Source organism: Aphelocoma coerulescens, chromosome 8, assembly GCF_041296385.1.
Source record: "Aphelocoma coerulescens isolate FSJ_1873_10779 chromosome 8, UR_Acoe_1.0, whole genome shotgun sequence".
NCBI classification, from domain to species: Eukaryota; Metazoa; Chordata; class Aves; order Passeriformes; family Corvidae; genus Aphelocoma; species Aphelocoma coerulescens.
The window spans coordinates 994319-1021398 of NC_091022.1; the positions used below are offsets into that span (position 1 = coordinate 994319).

Here is a 27080-nt window from a genome sequence, read left to right on the forward strand (position 1 = left end):
GTGATATTTCCTGCCTTTACTGTATATCCAGCAGTATTTTTGTGAGGCAGGGGAAAGGCATGGGAATAAAGTCGAAGGTTATTCTTATCCAGGACTGGTTTGGAGGTCTGGTGGAGCAAACCCCACATGTCCCTGCTGCTGAGCACAGTTAGTGATGAGCTTCGTGTGTGTGCAAGGTGCTGGAAGAGGAGGAAAGATTGAGCCCCAGCTCAATCTGTGGGCATTTTCCTTCCCAGGCTTGGTGGCTGGATGAGCTCTCGAATCCAGGTAGAGATTAATGAACAAAACAGGAAGGAAGGAGTTTGGACTGGTTGACTTTATCTAACACAGAAGGAAGACAAGCGAAGTGTTTCAGAAAGCAATAGGCTGGATGGAACCTGCTACAAAGAAACTTTGACATGTGCTGGGACTCAGCCAGAGGCCAGGTTACCTGTGTTCAGGAAATCCCAATTTACTCTTTTTTGTTGTTGTTGTTGTTTTGGTTTTTTTTAACTCAAGTTTTAATCATGTTTGGACTGTGCAGATAAAATCTGAGTGAGAAGCCAGGTCTGCCAAAGCTGCCTGGTTCCCTTCTGTGATGTCCTATTCCCGCTGCTGTTGTGGGGATATTTTCAAGCAGTGCTCACAGATTACATGGTAATTTGGCTCTGAAGTGGTATGAAATTGAGCATTACACTTTGAATTCCAGTGGTCAGACTCAGAAGAGATTTGTAAAATTACAGCTCAGCAATTGCAAGTGATCCATTTTTCACAGCTTAATGACCAAGGGCTTGTTTTTGGAGTGATGGGAAGTGATCACATGCACCCTTACCTCCAGTGCTAATGCAGAGTAAAAGAGGTTAATTTAAACTGTGGAGGCAGTTTTGATCTAGGTCTTTCACAGCAGCAGGAAAACTCAGAGCTGTGGTGAGCTTAAATCATTCATTTTACTTCTCAGATGGAAAAGTTGAGCGTGGATGTAGTCAGTTTGCTGTCATCAGCTGGAAAGAAACAACTTGCTAAGCCCAGTCAGCTGGGCTAAAACACAATGTAAAGGTTATAAATGTGTATTGAGTCAAAAAGAGAAGATTGTATAAACTAGTGATTTAGGCATGGTTTACATCAGCTTTTTTTTGCCTATCAGTTCAAGTGTTCCTCTTGTGCCCATTTAAATTTTAAGTCAAGGCATTAAGCAAGAGCAAAGACCATCCCTATCCCAAAGAGGCATCTTGGCATCAGATGCAGTGCCACAGGTAGTGCAAATGGGAAGGCTGACTGAATGGAAGTCAGAGAACAAAACAGAGATCAGCAGAAAAATGGTGTTCTTGGCTCACAGCTTCCCCAGGCGATGCCAGACAGGGGTGACACAGAGGGTCATGGCAGGAGGAGTTTTACTGAGGATTTAAAGGAAGGTGAGGTGTCATTACTGAGGACTTCTGGCAGAGGATAAACACGTGAATTCCTCGCATAAGTCAATGGGACTTTTACTGGCGTGTATCCCATGGCTGAATGTGTCCCTTGCTGGGATCAGTTTAAAAACCTCAGCAAGTGCTGCATTTTACCAAGTCCTTTGGGAAGAAGAATCAGTGATGGAGAAGAAATGGGAGACTTTTCATAGAGAAAAAGAGAAAATTGCTTCATTTGCATAGGAATGTATCACAGCTGTACCCCATGCAGAGAATGTTTCCTTCTGGGATAGGGTGGTTTAAAAACACAGTCACCCAGCTGCAAAATTGGTTCTGATTCAAGCAGACAACGGCACTCATTTCTGGATGGGTGATGCTTTCGATCTTGTGCCCAGCTACTGGAAACACCTGGTAGAGTTCTGGCCTCCAGGACATCATCTGCCAGTTAAACGTAGGAGTTTGCTGTTTCTGAACAAAGAACTTCTGAGCAGAATTCCCAAACTGAGGAATTGTGCATCTTGAGTTGCCAACCACAACCCATCTTGTGTGACATAGCTGCTTGTTGGCTTCAATGGTAGCATCTCCTGCATCATCAAATAGCACAGAAACTTCTTTTCCTTCACCATTTGGTCTTTGAGACACTTGGTCTGTAGCTGGTGCTGCACTCCAGTGGGTCAGCTGTGTGTCCTGGGAATCTGGAGTGGTAGCAAGTCACAGATGGTCCGAGAGATCAGAAATAGAATATTGGGTGTGCCTGGTGTGCTTTTAGCAGTGTTCCTCATTTCCCAAATCCAGGCAGGTTCCTTTATGGTGTTGGCTTTCAGTGCGTCAGGCAGGAAAGACTGCGGCGGCTCTGGAGAAGTAACCAGGCACAAAAAAAAGGGGGCTTCACCAACTTTTGTTGGCTTAATAAATTCTCTTGAAAATGTGTGTTCTAGTTATTGTTGCTGCCACAGATTTACATCCTAATCTAAGCTAATATTTAAGTTGTGGTGTCCTGGCCAGGTGAGGTTTTCCCCATTCCAGCAAGAGCCTTTTTGCTTCTTCTCTTTTCAAAACAGTCAACTGGTTTTCACCTCTGTTTCTCTCCAGTGTAGCTACTGGGCAGCTGACCTACAGGTCTTCAGAATGTTAGGTGTCCTCTCTTTGCTACCATTTAGGAAAAAGAGAGAAATGCAGGAAATAGCTGATCTTCAGCACCGAGGGTTCTGTTTCTGCTGAAAAAAAAAATTAAAAAATCCTAAGCAGTGTTTTAGCATAAGATTCAGAAGGTTTCAAAGAGGCATCAGTTAAACCTGCCTACTCAGTGAGAGCCAACAAGTGGATCTCTCAGATGTCTGAGTGTTCCCTGGGGGTTCACATTATTCATATCTGCCTTATGACAAGGTGGCTGTGCTGATGCCAGGCCTTTTTTCCTAGCCAGCATGATTAATTTTTCCTTCCTTTCTTAATATCTTTGAGCCAGATGCTTCTAAATGTCCTCATAGGGTGTATTGCTGTTCTTAGCTACTCCTCCTTCCCCCCTACCCCTTTCCAACTAATTCATATAATGGCTCTGGAGATGCATTTTGTAGCGTCACAGAAAGCAAAACTTTGAAAGCCTCCTGAGGTGATGGACTTGACACGTGCGGATCTGGCCTCCCGACGTTCCTGGTGGGCTTGAAAGCTTTGTGCCAGGTAGTCTGTCAATAACATTTCCCAGTCCAGAGTGTGCTTATTTGCCTAGCACTTTACAAATTATATCCATGCAGAAGTGCTGAAGTGCAAGTATTCCTGGTGGGGAGGTTGACAGCGGGGCGTTGCGCTGACGTTTTGGAGGCAGGAAATTTTGGCTGAGGCAGAGGAGGAACGCTCACGTTATTTATGGAGAGTGCAGTGGATCTTCAAACACTGATTTATTTTAAGGGCTACAAAACATTGTGGTACTGAAAAAAGGTCTTTGTTCTGCAAATGGAAATTAGTTCTCCTTCACAGGTCTTGTTCCACAGAGCAGCTGCACGGGCCTGAGTGGTACCAGCTGAGAGGGAAGACCTGAACAAGCTCTACAGTGATCAGCTTGTTCCTAAGGTGTTCCTACTTTTGCCATATCCATCAGTTTCCTCCACATAATAGATTTGTGCATCTTCAGTCTTTATCCTCAGCTGTTTTCAGTCATTAGTGCACTCACCTGCATCTCAGGGGACTTTTCCTGGAGGAAGCAAAACCCAGGAAGAGAATAATTAGTGGTAAATAAATTAGGATTTAGTTGCTTATTTTCTGTAAGTGTTAATACTGTCTGTGCTAGGTAGACTAGTGGGTTTAATGATGGAAGTCTTAATTTAAGAAGTCTAGAAAATAGCATTTCTTAATTTCTTACAGGACAAGCTGAAATCTCCCATCTATTATGTTCTACTGTTTGGGGTGTTTTTGCAATATAACAGTGAGAAATGGTATAATATGAAGCAATTAATTTGCCAGTGCAAATGGAGCTGTAATTAGGGGAATCAAGTCTTCAGTTTCAGTCTGAAGTTCAGTTTTGTTGTGTGAAGATGAGGATACTAAGAATATCCTCAGAGTAAGGACGCTCTTAAGAGCATCCTGAGAGAAGAGCAGGAGGACTCCTACAGCATTCTGTTCCATGACAGACAGCTGGCCATTTAGCCACGTGTAAGGCAGCCTCAGACAGCCCTTTGGCCCACAGCAGTGTGGGAATTAAGTTAAAATTAACCTGAGTTTGGAAAACAACTAGCACCACTTTATTTGTCCATTTAATTGAATTATATGATGCTGTGTAAGTATCCTGACCCACAGACGTAAATTGCTCCACCCTACCCATTTCCCTCCTTAATTCTTTCATGCTAATGGAGCTGATGGGGATGTTGACTGCAGGGAGAGAGAGAGAGAGAGAGAGAGGGAAAGAGGCTGGAAATAAAAGAGGCTGGAAATAAAAAGGGACTGTTCCATCCTGGTGCAAACCTTCCCCTTCGGTGAAATGCTGTGAGTGTCACAGCTGCACTAACTGCACTGTGACCTTTGTTGCCATTAAGCTGATTATATCCACAGAAGGATCCATCCAACTAATCCCACAATGCTGCAACCAGTTGCTTTACATTTAAACACAATTTATTTTTTTTTTTTGGTGAGAAATGAAAGTCAGTCAGGCTTCACCAGACTATCAAAATGGTTCAGGCTCTTACAGGGACCCACTTTTTTTTATGTTTGTTTAATAGAGGAAAATAGGACATATTGATGGGCCCCATGCATTAGTGGGTATGCTTCGTTTGGGAGCCTGTGGTGTAACTTTGGGTGGATGTGCTGGGAAGGTGCTGTGTGTCACTGTACCTTTGGCACTGCATCATTTTGTGTTTTGCCTGGGTGGCCATACCATAGAGCAGCAGCTCTGCATCCAACAGTGACTCTGAGGAGGGGGATTCTGACAGGTAAGATTGATATAATTGATTTAATAATCAATTTAAATCTAGTTCTTGCTTGTTTTTCTAAGGAAAGGTTGATTTTCATTGGTTAGTAGTCATTAAAATACGTTCGTTTGCAGCTAGATACAGCCTTTATAGTAAATTTAGTTCTTCATTTGCTAATCAGCTACACAGTCTGCCTGTGTTTGCTTAATTATGTAGTTTAACCTGTCTGTTAACATTCTTAATTTTTACATTTGAATCAGGATAGAAAAGAGCAAATGAAACATCTCTTCTCTGTTAGACTATTAGGTTTTTTGTTTTGTCTTGTGCCCAAGTACATCTGAATGGAATTAGAATTTAATTTTAAAAAAACCTTTACAAGGAAATTTTCAAATGTTTCTTAAAAGTAAATTAAAATCACATCATAAATATGACTGAAAGGAAAAACTAAATAGAATTTTCTTTGTATTTATGAATTACATACATACATATAATTTATGAATTACATACTACGTCTGGCACATTCACGTAGTCAACTTTCCTCCTCAGGTTTTGTTAACAAAAATCAAGGATTTTGGGAAGAAAAGTAAGGAGCAACTGGAGAAAGATGAGGACCAGACACAGGCCTTCATTCTGTCATTAAGCATTCAGTGTTGGATAACGATTTATCCTCTTTTTTCATGCTGTCTGTTGTCTGCCCTGAGACTCTGGGCTCGGCTCTGGCTGCCTGAGCAGCAACACTTCCCATGTTCAGGCCAGCTGAGAGTGGACAGAACATCCCGTGCATTCAGCAGCATAAATCACAGAGAAGTGTGCCCAGAGCCTTGCCATGATTCTCCTGCAGAGTTCTGCAGGGTTCTCCTAATTTCTTGTCTTCTAAAAGCTGTTCCTTCAGATTTAGTCTGTATTCATTGTTCAGATGCTTTAACTTTTTACACTTCTCCCGTGCTGCAGGCAAGGCTGTTGTGTACAAAAGCATATGGTCATTCTTCCCAGTTCCTCAGGAGTTTAAAGCTGGTAGAGCTGTTGTCTCATACTTAATTTTTACCCATTAGGAGTCCAAAGCTGGTCTAATACCTCAGAAGGATGCTCAGGGTGACTTACCTGTTCAGTAGTTTGGCTTGCTTTAGAAAGCAGCTGTCAGACGTGCGCTGCCTGAAAACACAAATCCTTTTTCACTGAACTGTGGGGATATTATGGAATTGTATTCTGTCAGGTCATCACTTGGGGTGCCATAACTTTGAATATATTAGGGAAGTATTCTTTATTTTAGAGGGGCAAAAAAGCATTGGATTTCACCCATCCTGGGCATTCTTTGCTCTCGTGGAAGCTTCTAAAAAAGAATTGTTTCATGAGTCCAAGTACAAGTTATTATATAAACTTTAGGGTCCCATTAAAAAATGGTGAAACAATTTGTATTAATTCCTTTTGGATTTTTGTCTTTAACACTTAATTGTTTCGTTGACCAAGAGTGGTTAAGCTGCCTGCAAGTAGAAGTGGAAGAAGACTGAGGATAACTGCAAAAGCAGGTGCCAGCCCAGTCATGGTGGGGCTCCATAGCAGCTGACAGAGTCTGAGTTCTCAGCTTATGGTTTCCAACTTCAGTGTTTCCTTCCCCTATCACAAAGTGAAGGTAAGAGTGTCCTTAAATGCAGACTTAGGTGAAGACATCTTAGAAAGGGAAGACTTAGTGAGGAGAAGGACAGTGTGTCCTGGCAGTCGCAGCATAGCACTGGGAGCTCGGCATCCCGAAACTAATCCTGGCTGTGGGCTGTTTTCCTCGTTTGACCTTGAGCAAGTCAGACAGTGGGGTTTTTTGTGTTTCTCAGTCTCTGTAAGAAGCATGGGAATACTATGTGTCTATATCCCTGGGTCTTGCCTAGATTAATAAATCAATATTTGTAAAGGAAGGCTTGATAAATGCTAACTGTATTACCACGTGTACTTGAACCTTGTGCAGAACTTTGGGAATGCGCCTGCATTTCTGCTCTGTGAGGGGATGGGGCCTGTGGGGGCCCTGGGCCAGGGTGGTCAGCAGCCACAGAGACAGGTTTGGGTCATTTTCTTCCTCCCAAGGGACTGCCTGTAGCACATATCTGCAAGAAGGTCTTGAATACAACTTTTCCACTTAACATGCTCCCCCATCACCCACTGTCAGCAATGAGATTAAATTCTGTGCGACTGCAGAGGACGTTGCATGATTAAAATCCTCTTTTAGAAATTAATATGTACCATCTCTCCCCAGTACTGTGCCTCCTCTCAGAGAAGGGTATTGTCTCCTGAGCACTCAAGGTGTGAAAAGCCACCCAGGGAAGCTGTCTATCTTTGAATTTTATGCTGCTGCACAGTTGCTCCGATGAGAGCTACAACTGCATAAAAATCACAGGGACTTGGGGACTTCTTCCTTCACAGGGTCATGAGACATGGGGGAAGTTTAGCAGAACAATTAATAGAATAGCAAAAGGAGTGTGGGAGCTAGAAGTCCTGGCTACAGGACTTGGAAGTTCTGTAGGAAAGGTTTCCTGAGGGAGCGTAGTCAAAGTCAATAATCACCCATTCTCCTTAGGAAACCTTGGGTGTCCTGGGAAGACAATAAAACAAAACTTTGTTTCCAGATAGTGCCCAACTTTTCCTGACCTTGCTGCCTGTATCAACCCAGAGAAATACAGTGATCAGGGCATTGGTAGATCCAAGTTCAGTATTCATTAGGCATCAGACATTGATGCAGCCCACAGAAGGGCTTTACTGGCATAAACTCTTGGTAGATAGAATTAGGTGTTCAGGGCTGCTGTGTTCAGTACAAACTGAAGCTCTTGAGCCATCATTTCCAGTCTGCCTTAGGTCCTGGGAGGCTTTATGGTGTGACCAGGATGTGCAGTAGGGTGAGTTTTCCTGGACTGATTGATGGCTTTCTGGTGGAGCTTTTCCGGAATCAGCTGACAGCTGAATATCCATATTTAACGTGGCCAGGAGCCTTCCTGGTGCTTGGAGCAAGGCTGCAGCAGAAGTGACTGGCTGCTGAAACATCTCCCCTTCCACTCCCATCCTTGGTGGCTGCAACACAAAGCAGCAAATATTAGTCAGTCCCACAGGTGTTCCCTGCTCACAGACACCTCAGAGCGATTCCTGCCCACTTTAAGCCTGCAGTGCTCTGCAGGTACTCTGGATCCCTGTTTAAGGCTTCAGGTCTCCTCAGTGAGGAGGATGTTGATCTATTCCCCTTTATCACTTGTTGGTGGTACATAAAGAAAACTTTGAGGCTATTTGTGTATTTAAAATGTGAGGGGGAGAATTCATCTTCTTTGAAGACAGAAGTTGTTTCTATCTGTTAATTTTTTTCTAGCATATATCCAGAAGTTCATAAAAATATGTATTTCAGAGGGAAGAAATCACATTTAGTGGGATGATTTTTCATTTGAGGGTGTGTAAAACTGGCTTCACCTGCTCTTACCATTTGCCTGGCATTTGAGTTTAAAATGCTGCTGTTGGAGCACTCCTCCACGCTGCCTTCAGACAGCACTTCCACTCCTATTGCCAAGGCTTTCAAAGAAGATTTTCTGTGAAATTAGGTTTTGCCAGGTTAGACTTTCACAGCTTTTTCTAACCTAAAAAAAGAAAGGCAGGAACTTCTGAAAAAGTCTTTAGAAAATATAACAGTTGCACATGTTTTTCTTCCCTCCGTCAGTAATAATGAGCTTTTTAAATACTGAGCTTTTTCTTAACTGCTTTCCCTGACACCTTCCCATTGTGTTTGACTCTTCCCTGAGTTGTATAGAGGATGCAGAAGGACTCCAGGGACTTCAGGTCCATTGGTGTAGCATATTTTTGTGCTTCAAGCATCCTGACCATGTCTCCCACTTCCCTAATTTTCTACAAGACTGCAGGCTGGGAAATGAGGAAGACCCTGAGTCCTTTATCCAGGTCTGGGTCTGAAATGCCTGCTGGAAGGAAGCATTGCTGTACTTTTATTTATTCCCTCTTTCTGATAGGCTCTTCAGATTCAAATGCAATTCAAATTTCAAATTCAAATATTCAAATGCTTTAAGGCATCTCTGTTTTTACACTGTACTTTTTCAGGTACAGATGATGAAGTTATTCTCAGGAGCTGCACCTGGTGCACAGGAGCTGCTCTCAGCTCATCATCCAGCCCCTCTGGCCTCAGCTCCTGCTCTCCTGACCCGCCTGAGAACGAGCTGCTGAGCCTCACTCAAACGCACAGCCCTGATCCAGCTGGAATTCCCCTCCAGGAGTTTGAGACACAGGGACAAGTGCCTCAGCTGGAAGGCACATGACATGTTCCCCATTTTGTAGCTGAGGAGGCTGAGGCATGGGGTTTGTCCCATTCTCTGTGGCAGAGCTCCTTCTCCCCATGCTGGGCATTCCCTGTCTCCCTAGGGAAGACAGGCTGGAGCCAAGACTCTGAACACGGATACTTTTGCCACAGGGTCTGGATTATGTGGCCGACTGGATTTGGGCTTGCCTGCTTCGTGTTCCAAGTTTCTGTGCGTTTCTGCTAAAGCCTTTCCCTGACTGCTGGCAGGCTCCTGGCTTCCAAGAGCTCAGCCCTGCTTTTCCTTCAGAAAACAGAGGATCTGGGGGAATTTATAAGAATGCTAACTCCAAGCAGACACATGGTTTCCAAAACTGAATCTGGCTTTCCAAGGCTTTTAGCAGAAGGGTTGATTTGGGTCAAAATTAATGCAAACACTTGTGTAGACCATTTAATGTTTAGTTTATGGACCTGTTAAGGCAGCAGGATAATCCCTTTAGATTACCCGTGTAATTCCTAGTGAATATTTATTTTAAAGTGACTTCAGTGCCCTTAGTCATTAGCGAAGGTTAGTAATGCCTCTCACAGCTGCCAGGCTCAATGCAGCAGCATTTGTCAATGGGAGGGCTTCTCCCTTTGTTCCCTGTTTTTTGGTTTGTTTGTTTTTTAACATTTCTCCAACTCTTGCCGGCCTAATCCCGTGGGCTCACCTCTAATCACAGGGAAGCCTCCGAGCTTTGCCGTGCTGACTTCCACCTGAGCGAGGCTGAGGAGGGAGCCTGATGCTGGGCTTTCCTTCTGCTGTGTGCCGAGGAGGGCTGCGGGGAGGACGGGCGGGTTCAAGGACGCGCTCCCGCTTTAATGTGCGCAGGCATGCTCCCGCTCGCTCCCTGATTGGCAAGGTTAACTCCGAGAGGCTGCAGCTTTTGCAACTGATTTGATTAGACCCACTGCTTTATCCCATTCCCTCCCCCACCGCTTGGCCCACCACCTCCTGATCCTTTTAACACAGCCCTTGGTCCAATAACCAGCCAGTCTGAGGTTTTTTTCCTTTTTTCCCTACCCCCTTTTTTCAATTTTCGTGCTGGATTTTGACATTTTGTAAAATAAATTATGCAGCCCTACAGGGAAGATCAGGAGGCAATGTCTTGGTCTCAGGACTGTGTTTTATTGTGACTGATTGAGAGGCTGGGATGTGCCTCCTCTTGCTCAATCTGCTGGGCTCTGCACCTTTCCCAGCTCTCCGTGCACCTGTGTGAATTCAGGGACAAGAGACTGGAGGCTCACATACCCAAGCTCGCATGCTTGTTGCCCTCCAATTCCTCTTTTCTCTGCAAAACCAGGCCTGGGGAGAATTACAATCTCAGCCCAAAATGATTTGGCATCCCAAGTCCTCTTCCACTGGGGTATGCCACATTCTCTGTCTGCAAAAAGAAACATGGACAGCATGGATAGAGAACTCCCATATCCCATTGGAGCAGAGTAATGGTGTCTTTTAGCAGCAAAGGTTACTGGTTGGGATTGCTTTGGGAGGTCAGGTCACCCATAGCTCCCAGGCTGGCTGACAAGTGGGGTGAGCTCCAGGAGGCCATGGGAGGCTGTTTGGGCATTAAAGCCCCCAGCCCTTGGGACAGCAAGGTTGGAGTGGGCACCAGCCCAGCCTTCAAAGGCTCTGTGGCCCTGTTGCCATCTTTAGCCAGTGTGCTTTAGTGTGTTGTGTGCTGCCAGTTTGCAGTCCTGGGCTCTGCTTGTGATATTGCTCTGTTTGTCGTGTTAAATATACCAGGGGAATGTGGAGCCTTACGTACAAAAGCTCATCTTGCCAATTCTCCCTAGTTCTCCTATGAATAAGTAAATAAAGCCTAAAAATTACAGGCTTTCCCAAAACCCGAGAGCCCCAGCTCACAGAACGAAACCACTGGAGAGTGAGCAGCACTGCTGAATTGTTGGTAGTCCTGGACTGGGCCATGGGAAGCTGCATCTCACCTTGTTTTCACTTGCCTGTTTGTTCAGCAGACCTGATCTGAAGTGGTGTGGGCTGTTTGGGCAGCTCAGTGCTGACAGGGACCAAATCCAGTGACCAGGACCGACCCTATGGAGTCACCCTGGTGAAACAGCACAGGATACAGACAATCCCCTACACACAAGGTATTAAATCTTGACATACTGCATTACTTAAGAGGTCTCAGGGAAAATTAAAACCCTTTTGACCGGGTTTTGCAATGCAGGGAAAATTTTAGTGACATTTAAAAGGTTTCTCTTGTGTTCCTCTAATGGGATAAATAAAAAAAGGCTTGTTTTAGGCCAGCAAATGGGGGGACAATCCAATTTCCCTGATTCCATCAAGGCACTCTTAAAGCATTAGCTTGTGCAGTTTTAAAAAAACCCACAACAGACTGACCCCTCTGCCTGATGGCTTTGAAAAGTGTCCTGATGTGGAGGTATTTATCCTACACCACATGCTTCATCGAGGCACTCCAGCAGTGCTTGGAAATCTACTCCTTTGTTATTAAACTGTTTAGGAGGACAGCATGCACAGGAGGAAACACAAACACCAGTTTATTATTTACTGCAGCCTTCCACGCTGGGGCTGTGCTCAGACTAATGGGTGATGACGTGCTCTTTAAATTTGCTACTCGGAAGGGAAAAAGGGTGGCACTAACTAGGGACGTTCTGATGCGAGGCTGAAACCTAAGCCTGCCCTTAACTTTACATTTTTAAGCGGAGTTTTGGCTCAATATAAATGAAGATTCCCCTGTGGAATGTTATATTTACGGTTTGTTTCCATCAGTCAGAAAGATTAATGTATCAACACTTACTCCGGAGGGGGCTCTGGGGATTGATAATGGGAGATGCGGAGCCTTTCACCTTGAGGTCACTGGTTCAGCGCTGCCCCACATCGGCTGCCACACCAGCACCTGCCATCTGCTCCAGTGGGCTGGGCCCAGCTCTAGGCCCAGCTGGTCCCAGCGGGCTCCCCGGGCTGCTTTAGTAGGAAATGGGATGGACCTGCTCAGCCCAGCCCTCGGCTCAGAGCGAGCACCACCAGGGAACTTGACCTTCTGCCACGCTTGTACAACCCATGAATGGAGAACCTGTTATTGCTGCCCTGTGCAGAATAACTCATTCGAAGAGCAGGACACCGCTGAACATAAATCTGTCTGTTAAAAGTTGGCTGCGGTTTTCCCTGGTTGCCTCCAGTTCCTGCTGAATTTCATTAGGGACACCTCTATTATACAGCACAAGGAGGGAGCAAGTGCTGCCTCTCAGCTTTGAAAGAGCCCTTTAAAGGGAAGATCAATTTTGCATCTCACTAAATACCTAATGACAGACCCAACTGCAAGTACTTAGTTCAGCTGTATTTTAATAGCACTGTGGCTCCATCGAGAAATTCCAGTTACTGATACAGTTGGATGTCCTAAGGCAGTTTTCTCCAGACATTTTTCCTTTTTTTATCTTTAGTAGTGGCACTTCATTAATAGCTGTTTGGAAACCTGGCTGTCTGTGAATAAGCAGTACCAATAAACCTCTTCCCTCACTATTTATTTCTCCTTTCTTCCATCGGGAAACAGCCCCAGTGATCACAGACTGAGTTTTCAGAGTCTGACGTGTAGTTGTACTTGGTGGTGCATGAGCAAATGAAAGAGCAGCTTCATGCCTTTTATAAAATAACAAATGGTAAATCAGCTACTAATACAATTCACAGAGGCTGCTAAAAGGCTGCTGGATGTCACAAAAACAGCAACCCTTTGAGGTGATGAGATGGCAGCTTCTTAAGTCAACACATGCAGTTGGCTTCTCCCTGGCAGTGGTCCACTTCGGGGCAGGATCCAGGCTCTGATGCCTTCCCCCTCTGGCAGACGGCTGTGAGTGTGTGAACCTCCTCTCTAATTCCAGATTAGCCACAAAGAGGAGTCATCATCCTTAAGAAACAGGCGTGCTTGGGAAGGAAAGGCTGTCTGGAGGCTGCAGGGCACAGCACTATCCTCAGGTGCTTGGAAGTGTCTGAGCAAGGCTCCTCGCACTGGGTGTTTCTAAAGGAGAAGAGAAAAAAGTGCCTTTCATGCTAGGGCTATTGGCCACTGGAGCTTAGCTTGCCTGCTAGCCCAGGCTTTCTCAAGCTTGGCTTAATAAAATCCAGATCTCATCTAAAGAGTTCAGAGGATGCTTCAGAATGTCTCAACATGGAAAGTGCTGATTTTGCACACCAAGCCAAGGAAGGTTTATGGGACCAAAACAGAGTCTCCAAAGTCTTTATCCTCGCTAACCTGAAGGAGAAAAAGCTCCCCTGGGCCGTTAGCAGCACCTCTGCTCCTCCTGCAGCACGTTGTGACTTGGTTTTTATTGCAGCCGTGCCTGTTAACACGATGACACCACAACCTCCCTGACAGTGCTCCAGCTCTGCCGTGGCATTCCCGGGCATTCCAGCTGAGCCTGCCTTTGCCCAGATCGAGGGAATCAAACTCGTGGGTTCAGTTAGCCCACACAGGGGTGATTTCCCTGCTTTCTTTTGGATTTCTTTCTCTCTCATGGTCACTCAGTTGGCTTTAACAACTTGTTTATACAGAGAGGACGCCTGGAAAGGCAGAGTGGCAGCTCTGAGCCATTATAGTTGACAATTAAAAGCGCAGCGTCTCTTCCACCATGCAGGGCTTCGTGTCCAAGCCTGCAGAGGAAAAGGGGTTACTTCCAAAGCCCTGAGTCCCTTTAAGTAAATATCAGCCAGCATTTGCCTTGCAGTCAGCAAGGGCTGAGGTGAACCGAGCAGTGGCTCTCGGCTCCTGCTGTGTCCACTGTCTCCCGTCCAGCCTGCTAAATTTAGCAGCCTAATCAAGCTTCCTTCTCTCTCTTTAATCAGGTGGAGCGAGTGGCATGTTGACTTGCTGGCTGGCGCTGGCCCCGGCGCTGCTCCGGCGCTCCCTGGGCAGTGCCGGGGCCGCCGTCGGCCGGCGGGAGAGCAGCGCCCACGGGCACCTCCTCATCTCCCTGCTCCCATCCACACGTGCTGTCCTGATACCCAACAGCCGGTCCCGCGCGGGCACCATGCCAGCAGTGACTTTACAGGCTTTGTGGCAGAGATTATTTAAAGGAGATTAACCCTTCTAAACCCCTTAGATTTTAATTATTTCTGTATGTATTTATAAAGCCTGCAGTCTGCTGGTTCCAGGGCACAACTGCCCCAGTCCCCATCTTTAACCTGGATTCATGGATGTACAATGCACCCATATTGCAGGACAGGGGCTGGGCTGGACAGGGCTCGTTGGATTTATTTATTTATTGCCATTCTGGAACAATTCACATCTGGGACGAGAATTAAACATTATGGTTTCAAATTGTAAAAAGAGCTAATAATTTGAATCACTTTAAAATACTAATAGGGCATTCATTGAATTGTTTGAGTCAATGAGGCATCTCTGGCTAATTATTTTGGTTAGGGCAGCTCTGTCATTAGTGCCTCCCCACTGCCCATGTTGTGAGCACGGAGCACCCCCTGTCTCTAGAATGGTTTGGATTGGAAGGGATCTTAAAGACCACACAGATCCAACCCTCTGCTATGGGCAGGGACACCTTCCACTACCCCAGGCTGCTCAGAGCCCTGTCCAACCCAGCCTTGATCCAGGGATCCAGGGGCAGCCACAGCTTCTCTGGGTACCCTGTGCCAGGGCCTGCCCACCCTCACAGTAACACCCTCATATTCCTGCCTGTTTTGTAAATGAAAGCATAAAAGGTGAGCATTGGAAGCAAAAAAACCCGCGGCATTATGGACCCCAGTGATCTGAGAAAAAAAATAGGGTCATTTTGAATTAATTCCTTAAAATCAGATGATATTTATTTATTCTTGTCTCCTGAACAAGGAAATAAATGCAGACAGTGCCAAGGAGTCCATAAATAAATTTTGTTCTTGGAGAATCTCTTTAACATGCACACAGTCCCGCTTCTGTGGTAGTGAACATTTGACCAGTAGCAATTAATTTCTTATCACAGTCTTTCTATGAGGTAAGAAAACATTAGTGTCTCCATTAGGAGGTGGAGAAGAGGAGCTCTCCAAGAGCAAATGATGTGCCCGGCTTCATTCTCCTGCCCCAAGGCTTGCCAAGAACTGCTGGGGGGAGAGGGCATTGCAGGGATGTTTCTCCTGCAGGATGGCTGGGTGTTCCTCTCCAGGCAGATCCATCCTCCTGATCAAATTATAGACTCGGAAAACGTTCAATATCTGTGTATTTCAGGATAAGTATCACTAAGCTAATGAATTTTCAGCAGCTTACTGTGAAGCATACAGTATTCTCTGTATTGGCAGGTGGGAAAAGAGAGGAGAAAAAATAGCAAAAGTCCCTGGTATAAATCTCTTCTGTGTGGAAAGGGTGAGAAGAGGGTTTCTTACAGAAAACACCATGGCATGTCGGTGATTAGGCAAAGTGTCCCAAAGGTTAATACATCTTTTTTCATTCAAATAGGTAGGATCTACAGCTGAAAGTGCTGAACTCCGGCATCCTGCCCCAGGGAGGGGGGAGCAAGGAAGCAAAGGGTTAAATTTCGGGGCTGTAGAAGCAGATTGTGTTTTCCTTCTATGATGTGGGCTGACAAGACATCAGTATTCTATTCATCTGTTGGGAATTAGGCTGTTAATCCAATCAATGACTCTTGAGCTAGCTGCAGCCTGCCTCCCCACTGGGGAACAATCGGATCAGACGGGAGATTGTTTAAGAGCACAGAGCGGTCCCGGTGTCAGGTGGAATTTCCAAGCGTTCCCTAGTGAATTGGGGATGGGAAAGCTGTCTCAGCCCATTTATCCTGCCCCTTAAATAAGCAGGTATCTGCCTCAGCCATGCTAAAGTGATAAAGCAGTACAGGAGCACTAACTTTTATGCAGGGAGGGGGCGGGGAAGCACCCTGAGAAGAGAGAATTTAGCATCCTGCCCTTTGGAATACCATCCTGTCCATGGCTTGGGATGGCATCTGCGTGGTTTGTCAGGGGCTGGCCCAGCCACAGCCCCGTGACACTTGTTACAGCTTTAGGCACTGACTTTGCCAAACACACTTTTGGTCCCCGCAGCTTCCTGGCAGCTTTGCTATTGCACCAGCACACTTGTTTGATGGCCAGCAAGATGCCTGGTGCTGAAAGTAACAGGCAGTAGCAAATACTATTTGGATAACCCATAAATATGTCCAAATACACAGCTGGGCGCAGACTGCTGGCTGCAAAATGGGATGAAAATGCTCAACAGCAAAGCAGCCCTGAGAGTTTCAGTGTTGCTGCACGAGCTGCTGCGTAGGTTCAGAAATCAGTTTGTTCTGCAATTAATGACAGCCATGTCTGCGGTGGGATATTGAGAGCCTGCATCTGTGCCAGCAGCACTACATGCTGATCATAGTAGATGTGACAAATCCCATTGAAATTGCACTTGGAAATTTAGGTGCAGCACCAGTTAGAAACTAGGGCGATGAGGGATTAGCATAAGGCTGGCACACTGAACTCCTCGGGCCGGGGGCGTTTGGGAGCATTAGCAGATGCAGGCTTCGGGAGGGAGCCAGTGGTGGTTCCTGGGCACCCTCTTCTCTCTGAGCTTTCTTAGATCTGCTTTTATCAACAGCTTTGTGAGCGGAGGCTCCTCCAAATTAGTGCTCCTAAATGAACCACGAGTATGAGCTCCAGCAGTGAATACAAGTAGGGAGGTCCCCAGACAGAAAAATCCCCAGCTCGGAGGCTTGGCTTTAAAGGGCTTCAACATCCCTCTTCCCTTGATCATAATTTTGAATCAAACAAAAGCTAATGCAATTTTCTTTGCCTTTCAGTAGCAGATTGTGCTGTAAGGGTTCATGCCATTAGAAATGTAATAATTGCTTCTCTATGCAGATCTAATTTATCTGTGAGGCACTTAGAAGATAGGCCAAATGATAGCCTGGCAGCAGGCTCTGGAGAAGGGCCCAAGAGGTGATGATAAAAATCTGTCTAGCACCTTCCATCCTCGGGGATATCTGCCTGGCACGGTGTAGGAAACGGTCAGAATGGGAGGAGGTGAGCAGAGGAGAGAGCTGAGAGCTCTTGGAGAGGGACAGCTCAGTAAGAGAGGGGTGCCTGCCAAACCTGCACGCATGCAGAGGAGGTGGGAGAGTTAACTGAGGAACCAAGCTTAAGGGGATGCCCAAGCCCTGCACTTGTCAGCCTGGGTTATTGGCAATCCCTAAATAACAGCTGTTCGTGACCAGTGCATGGTTTTTGGTTTTGCTTCTAGCCGAGGTTGCTCTGTATCCTTTGTCCTGTGGTGTTGGTCCTTGGGGAGTGCCTGAGCTGCCTTGGAGCTGGGACCAAGGATGCACATGGTGATGTCTCCTTCTGAATCCCCTGGTGGAGTTCAGAATGCTTATATCAGCCCCCATTGCCTGGTTTTAGTATTGGTGGGGTAAATTCTGGTGTGTTGAGCTGTAGCCTTACCCTCAGTCTTCTTGGAGAGAAAATTTCAGAGAGAGAATAAGATGATGATGAGGTTAAAGTATATTGTTGGGAAGTTGAAGTCTAAAGTAGAAACAAATGAGAAATAAAACCCTTTTTAAAAGTGGAGGGAAGTATTTTCTTGCTATTTTTCATTTCCCTGGCTTGAGTGAGTGTGTGTCGTGAGGCTGCAGAGATTTATACTACAGCTCCTAAGCACCGGTGCTTGTTCAGAGGCTGTATTATTCTGCCCCTTTTTATTCACTCACCTTCTAAAGATGTAGTGTAAATATTTATCTTCCCTCTGGCCCATCCTGCTGCCCAGGACCCAGTGCTGTTAAACCCTCTTATCACCTCATCGTTCTTATCTCCTGCGATCCCTGCCAACATTCAGAGTCTGTCAATGGGAACGATCGTGCCCCTTAAAAGGTGCCACAAATGAGCAGAAAGAGGAGGTGATGTGGGGGGAAAAATACCTTAAAATAAAAGGGCAGGTTTGGTGTGGATGTTTGCTGCTGTGCTTTGCACACTCTCGGTGTCTGTGCTTAGGGAGGTGACTGAAGGCCTCGAGGTGAGGTCTCGGTGTGGAGCAGCGCTCAAGGAGCTGTGGGGTCCCCTACAGACCCTTGGGCTGGTGTGGAGGGCCCAGCCCCAGCTTCATCACCGATACAGGGTCGGGCTGGACCAAAGCTCACCCAGGTAATGGGCATGGATTTGTTCTTCCTCTTTCTCCACTGGTGCTAAACGAAACACGTGAGATGCAGGAGGAGGCGGTGTCTCCCTTCGGGCCACCCTCCCGCTGGCAGGTTTCTGCACACAGCCTGGAGGGCTGTGACCCATCAGTGTTTATACAGCACTGCTTCTAAACCTGCCCCGTGAAACCACAGCCACACACTGGCCAGTCCCGGTCTGTTTGCAATGGCAAGGCAGCAGCAGTCATGTCGTACAGAGTGCACAGCATCTCAGCAGGTTTAGCCAAGCCATTTCCTTGTCTCTGCCCTTCAGTCCAGAACTTGTGTTAGGTTAAGCGAAGAACAGAAATTCCCAGGGAATGAACATGGGATGGCAACACCGATATAATCCTATCACTTATGAGACGGAATTGACGTGCAGCAGCCATAGTACCACTTAGCAGATAAGACAGTTGGTCCATCTGCACTCGGTCCATCTTCTCTCATTTCTCTTGCTTAGATTTCTCAGGAGCAGAACAAAATCCTGTTATCCAATAAGTTATCCACTGGTAGTTGGATTTTCATTGAGTGACATCTGTCGCAGGCCATGGATGTAGGAGGTACCAGTGGTTTTGTAGCGTCTTTGTTTTGATGGGTTTGGTAGACATGGGCATTTGGGTTTGCATCTCCCAGAAAGGCCACGCAGTTCAGCTGCTGCCCTGACACAGCCAGATGTGCCAGGAGGCTGTAGAAGCCACCAGAGATGGCACATGGCATTAGGAGGCAAGAGGAAAGCTTGGAATCAGATCTTTTGCTGGTCAGTAATGTGTCTGGAACTGAGCACTCTTACATTTGAGTGTGCCATGGCCTTTCTTTTCTTTCTGGTCATTTTCTGTCTGCGGGTGTGGGTTCTGCCATTTCCACAAGCTCCTCCTTGTTCCAGATGGAGAATTGCTAAAAGGGCTCTGGGACAAGGGCCAAGCAGTGCCTTGCAAGCCTTTACAGAAGGTGTGCTGCTGCTTTGAGCCTGGCTTTTCCCCTCTTTTGCGTTGAAGTTCACTGAGTTAGAGCAGGTTTCCTCCTTTTCAGCCTATGACAGTGACATTTTTCCAGCTGATACAGAGGCATGAAAGGGCATTTCTCAGAGGCATCCTGGCTCAGTGTTGGCCCAGAGCTGCCCATCTCTTCTGCACTCTCCAACATCAGCTTCCCTACTCAGCAGCTTCTCTTTGGTCCATCTACTGAAGGGATCCATCTGATCACCGCCGGCATCTCCATGTTCCTCCCAGCTGCAGAGGATGTGCTGCAGATGCCCTGCTCCTGGCTGGTGCCAGTGGGGTGAGGGCAGAGGCTTGTACCTGCCTGCTCACTGTTTGGGATCATTCATCCCAACAGAGGCACATCCTGGGAGAGGGACCCTAAAATGCTCAAGGGGTCGCTGCTTTCTGTTGCACATCAGGAAATACCCCTTGCATCAAGGCCAGCTGGAAGTCATCTTCACTCATCTTCTGCACATGGTGTTGGATTGCAAAACAGACATTTCCAGTGTCTGGCAGGCAATATTTGTCTCACGTAATTCCCACAATGGGAGCTGTAATCCTGACTGTCACAGCCCATCGTTGATTAGTCTCCAGGTGTGACCATTTTGCTCTGAAGGCTCAGCGCTGCCATACCTGGAGCAGCTGGGTGCATCAGGCTGCAATTAGCCACGGTGCTCCAAAAAGCCAAATCAAAGAGGGATTGAGATCAGCAGCTTCCCGAGGGCTTTCAAGGCCGTTAGTGAGTGACCACACTAGAACTTTTTCCATTTACCTGGATTAAAATTGGTCACAGAGGATAGAAGCAAACAGCATGGCATCTGAGAAGTGTAACAAATAGCATTTGGCCATTGGGCAGGCTCAAAGCTGGGGGAAAATCCACAGCGTGAATGAAGTGCAAACCATGTTTGCATAACACTGGATTAATAGCTCTTTTTAAAAACCACACTGGGATTAAAGAGACGCATTTCCTGTGCTGAGACCAGCGCTCCCTCCTTAGCCCAGCAGATGCCAGGAAGTACATCTAAGAGAAATAAAAAACCTTGTTAGCCCTAGCCAGCTGCTGAAACAGCAGTGCTTTCTGTAGGCCTTTGGAAGAGGAGCAAACGTCTGTAGGATTCCTGGAGCAGTCCTGTGTGTTTTATAGGGAGTTCTGCAGTGAAGTGTTCCTGTGGGAAGGGGTTCCTGCTGCACGGCTCCAGTCCCATTCACCTGTGAGTTTTGTTGGCTGCAGCCTTGGAGGTGGTGATGCAGAGGGGAGCTGGATTCCCATCCCCCAGCCCACATATTTGACATTCTGCCCTTCCAATAACTCATTCGGAGCACTCCCACCTCTCCTTCTCCAGCCCTGCTCTGTATTTTGCTGAAGTCCGTGCTGGCCCTGTCACTCGTCTGAGCAGGCGTGTGCTTAAGGAGCACTCAGGGGCACTGGCTCACACTGGTTACCTTATTAGTGTGGAATAATCAATGGAGGCTGTCTGTGATCCCCTCAGTTCTTTGGTTTGTGGTACCGTCTAATGGCACCCATTTGCGTTGCACTCCCATGGCTGGGGCAGCCATAGGCTCCTGAAATGAGGTGTCTTCAAACATTGCTGTGAGAGACATGAGTGGCACATAGTGGCACATGGAAGGAAGAATCTCACCCTCCCACCCCATCTTGGAAAATACATGAAATGGATATTCAGGCAGCAAATGCCTGTTACCTCTGGCTTTTTGTCCCTGTTGCTGACATGCTTGACATGTTGGTGCAGTGTCCCAGAGCAAAGCATGGCACCTCCCACCCCAAAACACAGGCCATTCCTAATTCCTCAGCTCAACAGGCTTAATATCAAACAGAATAACAGACAGGGAAAGAGAAGGCTTCCAGCTATGAGTGGAATTTCTACCTGTTCTCCTCGTTTTCCCTTTCCCCTGCTCCAGAATCCACGGCAGACTGTAGAATTTGCACCTTAATCCCAAAGATGATGGTAATTAAAAACTTTAGTCTCCATTGACAGATGCAAATAAATTAGGGAGGCAGAGAACTGAATTAGAGGCTAATCCTGGTTGGCGTAGTGAAAGCAAAGGGACCAGTAATTCTTTCCTTCTGTTATTTCACCTGTTCTGGTGGCAGGACGAGGCTGTGTCGGGGTGAGGTGCCTGGGTTTGCAGTGCTGGATGTGAAGCACCAACTCTGGCAGAGCCCTGGGGAGGGGACACAGGAGTCTGGGAAGGGGACACACATCCCAGAGCGTTGAAGCTGGTGCAGTGGCTGAAGTGTTATCTGGAACAGGGAGCTGTGTGCCAACACCTACAGATCAAAAACGGCCAAGCGTTTGCTTTGCCCTTGGCGCTGCAGGGGTTTCACAAGGATGAGTTTGGCAACTTGCTCTCATCCCTGAGCACTGTGTCCTTTCCTGACTCAACAGAACTTAACCTGGGCATTGGGGTAGACCTAAATTCTAGAAGCAGGAACCTAAGACTTATTCAGGTGGAAGGAACGGGGGTGTTTTCCCCTGTGTACTCCCTTGTGCTGAAGAGTGCAGCGTGCTGAGCTGTGTGAGCGTCCGCTGCTTTACCCTTCTCTCAAGTAGTTGGCCAAAGCTGGGTTTGCACTGAAGCATCTTGCACTAAAGCATCAGGAGTAGTGAGAATCCCAGAGTGAGGCCACAGGACTGAAATCCTTCATTTTTATGGGCTGGAAGTGATAACGGTATGAACTGAATTATACTCACGTCATGACGTGATCCACGCACTCTTACGGGTGGATAGATATTGATTATCCATCAATAGGGAGTGATGGTGGATAATGATTCAGATCCCAGCTGTCAGGTAGCTGGGTGTCCTGGCTGTTTGTCTAGTCAATTAAAACATTGCTGTGATTCAGCTTATTTCTTTAAAACTGGGATTTATTTGTATCACCACAATGTTACCTATACCTCTAAAACCAAGTCTCTCTCTTTTTCAGGATGGGGAAGGCCAGACTGCACTCCATTATGGTAAGCTGCCTCTAAGCTTGGCTGTTCCTTCTTAGCAGCATGAATTTGCAGCTGGAGTAAATGCTCTATACACAGGAAGCAAATTTCAGGAGAAAAATGAGCAAGGAAGCTGGATTTGATTAACCAGTGGTTCCCTCCACTAGCAAATCACAGCATGGTAGGGATAGGAGCCTTGGGAGAGGCAGCGGGGAAGATTGCTGCCCTTCCTTCATTCTCCTCTGCAAATGTCACCTTAAAGCCTTCCTTTTCCCCCAGTTAATGATGCAGAGTTTCCCTGTACACCTTTGTGACTCCAGGATGTGTTGTGCCACCTGCAGACCCAGGAGTGGCTCTGCTTAGGGAATGCCAAATCCCTCGGCCTTCAGGGAGGGTCTGTGCCAGTTTTAACAGGTTACACAGGTCAGGGGAAGGGGACAACAAGGTGGCCTCCACCTTTGTGTGTCCTGGTGACAAACCTGTTTGATCACAGCTGAGAGAGCAGCAGCTTCTCTGCTACCAAAATCAGCAGAGGCAAGTCACAGTTGGTGTCCCTCCTACAATTACAGGCTAATTAGATACGTGATTTAATTGAAAGATTGTTCTATCTCCAAATGAGAAAAGAAGAGACTGAAGTGACGCATGCGGTGCTGATGCGCAGGGAATAGGAAAAAAGTATCAATTTAATCTGGATCATAATTTTTTTCCCAAAATTAAGACATAGCCAGTTATTATTTTGTACTCTCTCTTGATGCCTGTCACTGTAATTAAGAGCATACTTGTCATTCTGAAGTGTTTGTGTCTTTCTCTTCTTGATCACTCCACAAGGACATTAGCAGGATGGCAAAATTGCTTTGCAGACATCAGTCCAAAGCAAAGCATTTGGATCTGGAGCTAAGCTCCCAGATTCCCGGGCCCCTGAGCTGAGGCTGTAGTCACAATAATGTGTGATTTGTCCCTGTGGGATCTTTCCTGTAGGATAGTCTATTTTTCAAATTCCTGTCACTGTGACTGGAATGGTGAATCTGTTGCTTAGCGCAGCGTTGTCCACAGATGGACGGCCCTTCAAATGCCACATTGCCTCTTTCTCTGCCTAATTCATTCCCCATTCTGGGCTTTCTCTCTCCTGGGAAGATGCTTTCCCAGCTCCAGGGCTGAGGGATGAGCCGTAGATTACAATAGGTTATGCAAAAGCGTAGCACATGTGTAAGTTATCCAAGAGCACCTGCTTCAAGCAAGCCCAGTATGTGAAAGGAAAAGGTGGGTGCATCACCTGAGTTTAAATTCCATGCAGGTGGATCCCTCTGGCTGGGGACTGAGGCAGGTTGTTTAACACAAGCAAACATAACTGGTATAATGAACATTGTTTCAGAAATGGTTTCTCTGATCCACCCTTCCAGCTCAGGTGTTTCAATAATGACAGTTTTCCAGGGTTTTCTTCCCAAATATTTTCTAAGTGTTAATGCTTTTTCTTCTCCTTGGGTATTATCCCCTCTCTCCTCCCTGTGCATCATCTTTGGGAAGCCTCTCTGGGTTGCTGGCACACAGGTCTGGTGTTCCCGTGGGTGCCCGGCTGTCCCTGGTGGCCATCACTGCCCCCAGGACATCCTCATTCCCTTACCTGCTGGTCCGGCCATAAATCGCCCCGAGCTTGGAACAAGCATCTCAGATGAGTGACTGTGTTTGATTCAATTGGCTGTTGGCCTGAAACTGGAGCTCACTGTCACCTCCCAGTCCCATTTGGGTCAGCCTTCACAACCGAGCCGTTAATTGCAGCGGAGAGGCCGGAGAGCTCCTGTGGACACCAGCTCTGAGCAGAGCAGTGCCTTCACAAGGCCTTCCCTTTTGCTGGAGGCTGTTCAGGGAATTCAGGGAAGGGTTAAATCCCATCAGCAAGGCAGCCCCTGCTTTTAGGGTGTCTGCATCCCTTTTTATGAGCCGGCGTGGCCTGACAGCTGTCCTTGTGGTGACAGCTCTCCTGATTACAGCCGGTGTCGCACCGCGTCCTGCTGTGGGTTATAAATCCTGCCTCCTTCCGCTCGGCGCTGACCCCGGCTTTAATCGGGGGTTAAGTGGAGGCCAGCGGCAGCGCGCTCCGGCGGCACCGGCCCCGGCGGGACCCACGGCCGGACCCACGGCCGGACCCACGGCCAGACCCACGGCCGGACCCCTGCCCTGGGTGCGCACGGTGTCCCTGCTGAGCAGCCCCTTCCCCTCGGCTCCTCTCCATCCATCCATCCACCCACCCACCCACTGGGAATACTGAAATCATTGCTGCTGCCTCTCCCAGAGGAAATCAAGGCTTCTCGGAGCAGTGGTGGCCACGTGGCTGCGGAGTGGGCAGGCTCTGTATCCTCCTGGGCGCTCCGGCTTCCCTGCAAAGCACCATCTGTTCGGCTCTGCGCTGTGGCAGGGCAGTGGGAGGGGACGCTGGAGGGAAAATAAATAATAAAAAAAAATTCATCATCTGAACCCTGAGGATTAATGGAGTCGGGAGGCGAACTGCGCTGAATGGAAATTCATCTTCACCCGTGCCAGTGTCAGGGCTGCCGCTCCGGCCCTTGACAAATCGAGGGTCCCAGGCTGTGATAAATCCAGCAGCTGTGCTCGTCCCCGGGGATGTCCCCAGCCTGCTCAAGGACACGGGCTGGGCCCACCAGCAGCACCGGACGAGTAAGACACCTCTCCCTGTAGGGACCAGCTGTCCGTCCCCAGAAGCTGCCACCACAGCTTCCTTGGCACCTCTGGAAGTCTGTTTTCTGCAGAGGGATGTGCTCCCCTTCAGCTCAGCCTCGCCCACACCCCCACCTGCTTCCTCACCAACCTGTTTCCTCCTTTTGGCCCCTTTTTTATCTTTTCAGTATAAACTCCATTCAGACATTGAATTTATTTTAATGAGACATTACTGCTTGTCCTTTTGGATTAGCAGAAGACTGCAGAGTAATGCAAAAGACACTCTAATTACTAAAGGAGTCAGTCAGATGCTTTATAAAAACAACCAAAATGTGATAAAAACCAGTCACTACCGATGCCAGAGGAAGCTGCCAGGTTCGTGGACTTGTAAGGCAGGTTTTGGCTTCACTGGGATCTGAGTTGCACAGGCTTAAGGGAAAATCCAGAGTCTGGGACTTCTGCTAATGTCAGCCAAGTCCAGCTCTTCAGTGTTAAAAGAGTTTTCCCGATTTTCCTGATTCTTTTTCTTTAGCATCCTTAGGTAGCACTGTTATATCCTAGGACAGGGAAGAGCCCAAGTCAAACTGTATCTTGGCAGAGAAAATCAGGGATGAGTAGAGGTGTGAGGAATAAAAAGGTGTGCCATGAACAGCTGTCCCAGGCCATGGGCACAGTCGCCCGGAGCTGGTGCTCGGGGAAGTGGTGGCCGGCAGCTATAAACCATCTGAATTTTGTGCAAAGGGAAGGGATGGACAAGAGCCAGGAGCGAGGCAGCACTGACGATGTCCTGCCTGGGATGTGCCGCCTGCTCCCTGGGAGATTCAGGAGGCAGGTGAGGGTCAAGAGCTTACTGATCCATTACAGACGGTGAATGCGTTATAAGTTCTGGGTACAAAAGCACGCAGGGAATGCTTTCCCTTTGGGGATCTCTGCAGTGCTGCAGTAGCACTCTGGGGCCCTTGCCAGGGTCGGTCTCCATTCCTGGATGTGAAGGAGCCGTGGCCAAGGTGTGCCCAGGTTCCCCCCGTGTCCCAGGGGATGCCCTGCAGCTCCCTCGGCTCCCAGCACCTCTGATGGGGCCGCGGGCTCTGGGTGCTGGGTGCACCAGTAGCACCCCCTCAGGACTTCTGGCTTTGCGTTGCTCTCACTCTGTCCTTTCTCCTTCCTTTGCACTCTTAAATCCAAAGGAATGCATTGCGTGCTGAACGCTGCCCCGGGCAATGCTCTGCTGCCGGGCCAGGTGCTGAGCCGGCGTTTCCTGCCTCCGGCACACGCCAGCTTCAGCCACCGCTCCAAAAACGCCCCTCACCGCCGCCTCGGGCCAGCAGCCCCGGACTAACCCTTCCCTTTCTCCCTCCAGCTGCCACCTGCGAGTTTTTGGACATCGTGGAGCTGCTGCTGCAGTCGGGAGCCGACCCCGGGCTGCGGGACCAGGAGGGCTGCCTGCCCGCCGAGGTGACGGACTCCAAAGCCATCACCTGGGCACTGCAGCAGCACGGCACCGGCGAGCCCTGACCCCAGGGGCACAGAGATGCTCTGCAATAACACCTCCCTTCCCCCCTCCCCGCTGCCCTCCCCAAGCACCTCGGGGGTTCGAGGGGTCCTTTTAAAGCACAGGGTCTGGCTGGGCTCTCCAGCACGAGGGCCAAGCGCAGGCCCTGAGCAGGATGGGATCAGAGTTTGGCATGCTCTGACGCTTATCAGTATTTGAGGGGGGAGGGAGGGGGAAGAGGGCCTGCAGGAGGCCCCAGGTATTATTTTAATGTATCAAACACAAGCACTGTGTTGGCTGTCTCACCAGAGCAGCACGGGCTGACCGCTGGCTCCTCCGTGAGGATGCGGGGCCAGGTGAGATGCTCATCTCTCCTGTTCAGGTTGAATTTTGGTTGGTTTGTTTGTTTGTTTGTTTCCCTGGGTCCAAACAAAATCATATAAATAAAAGCACAGTGTTGGGATCGAGCTTCAGTGTGTTTGTTTGTTTGTTTTCACAGGGCTGACTTGGAAGCCGTAAGAATGGGAGGCAGCTCAGGGCAGCCAATAGCCCTTGGGATGCTCGAGCTCTTGTCCTGGGGAGAGAGGCCTGCAAAGACAGCAGGGTCACACAGGTGTCTGTCTGTCCCTCTAGTGCTCACACAACATATGTTGCTAGTCAGCCTCTCCAAGCTGACAGGACTCTTACCACTTTGCTGAATTGAATGCCTTTAAACCCCACCTCCAGGGCCTCCTGCTGCGCGTCCATCCCTGGAATGGCTCCTTCGGAGCTG

The 27080-nt window shown here is 47.9% G+C and overlaps 1 protein-coding gene across 1 annotated transcript in view; it reads left to right on the forward strand.

Moving 5' to 3' along the window:
- ACBD6 (acyl-CoA binding domain containing 6) overlaps window positions 1-26775 on the forward strand; it is an 81568-nt gene extending 54793 nt beyond the window's left edge. Inside the window, exons 7-8 of the mRNA XM_069023150.1 lie at window positions 22137-22167; window positions 26177-26775. Coding sequence (XP_068879251.1) covers window positions 22137-22167; window positions 26177-26331 — 186 coding nt within the window. The 3' untranslated portion in view covers window positions 26332-26775. The remainder of the gene's footprint in view (window positions 1-22136; window positions 22168-26176) is intronic.
- Window positions 26776-27080: the final 305 nt, after the last annotated feature.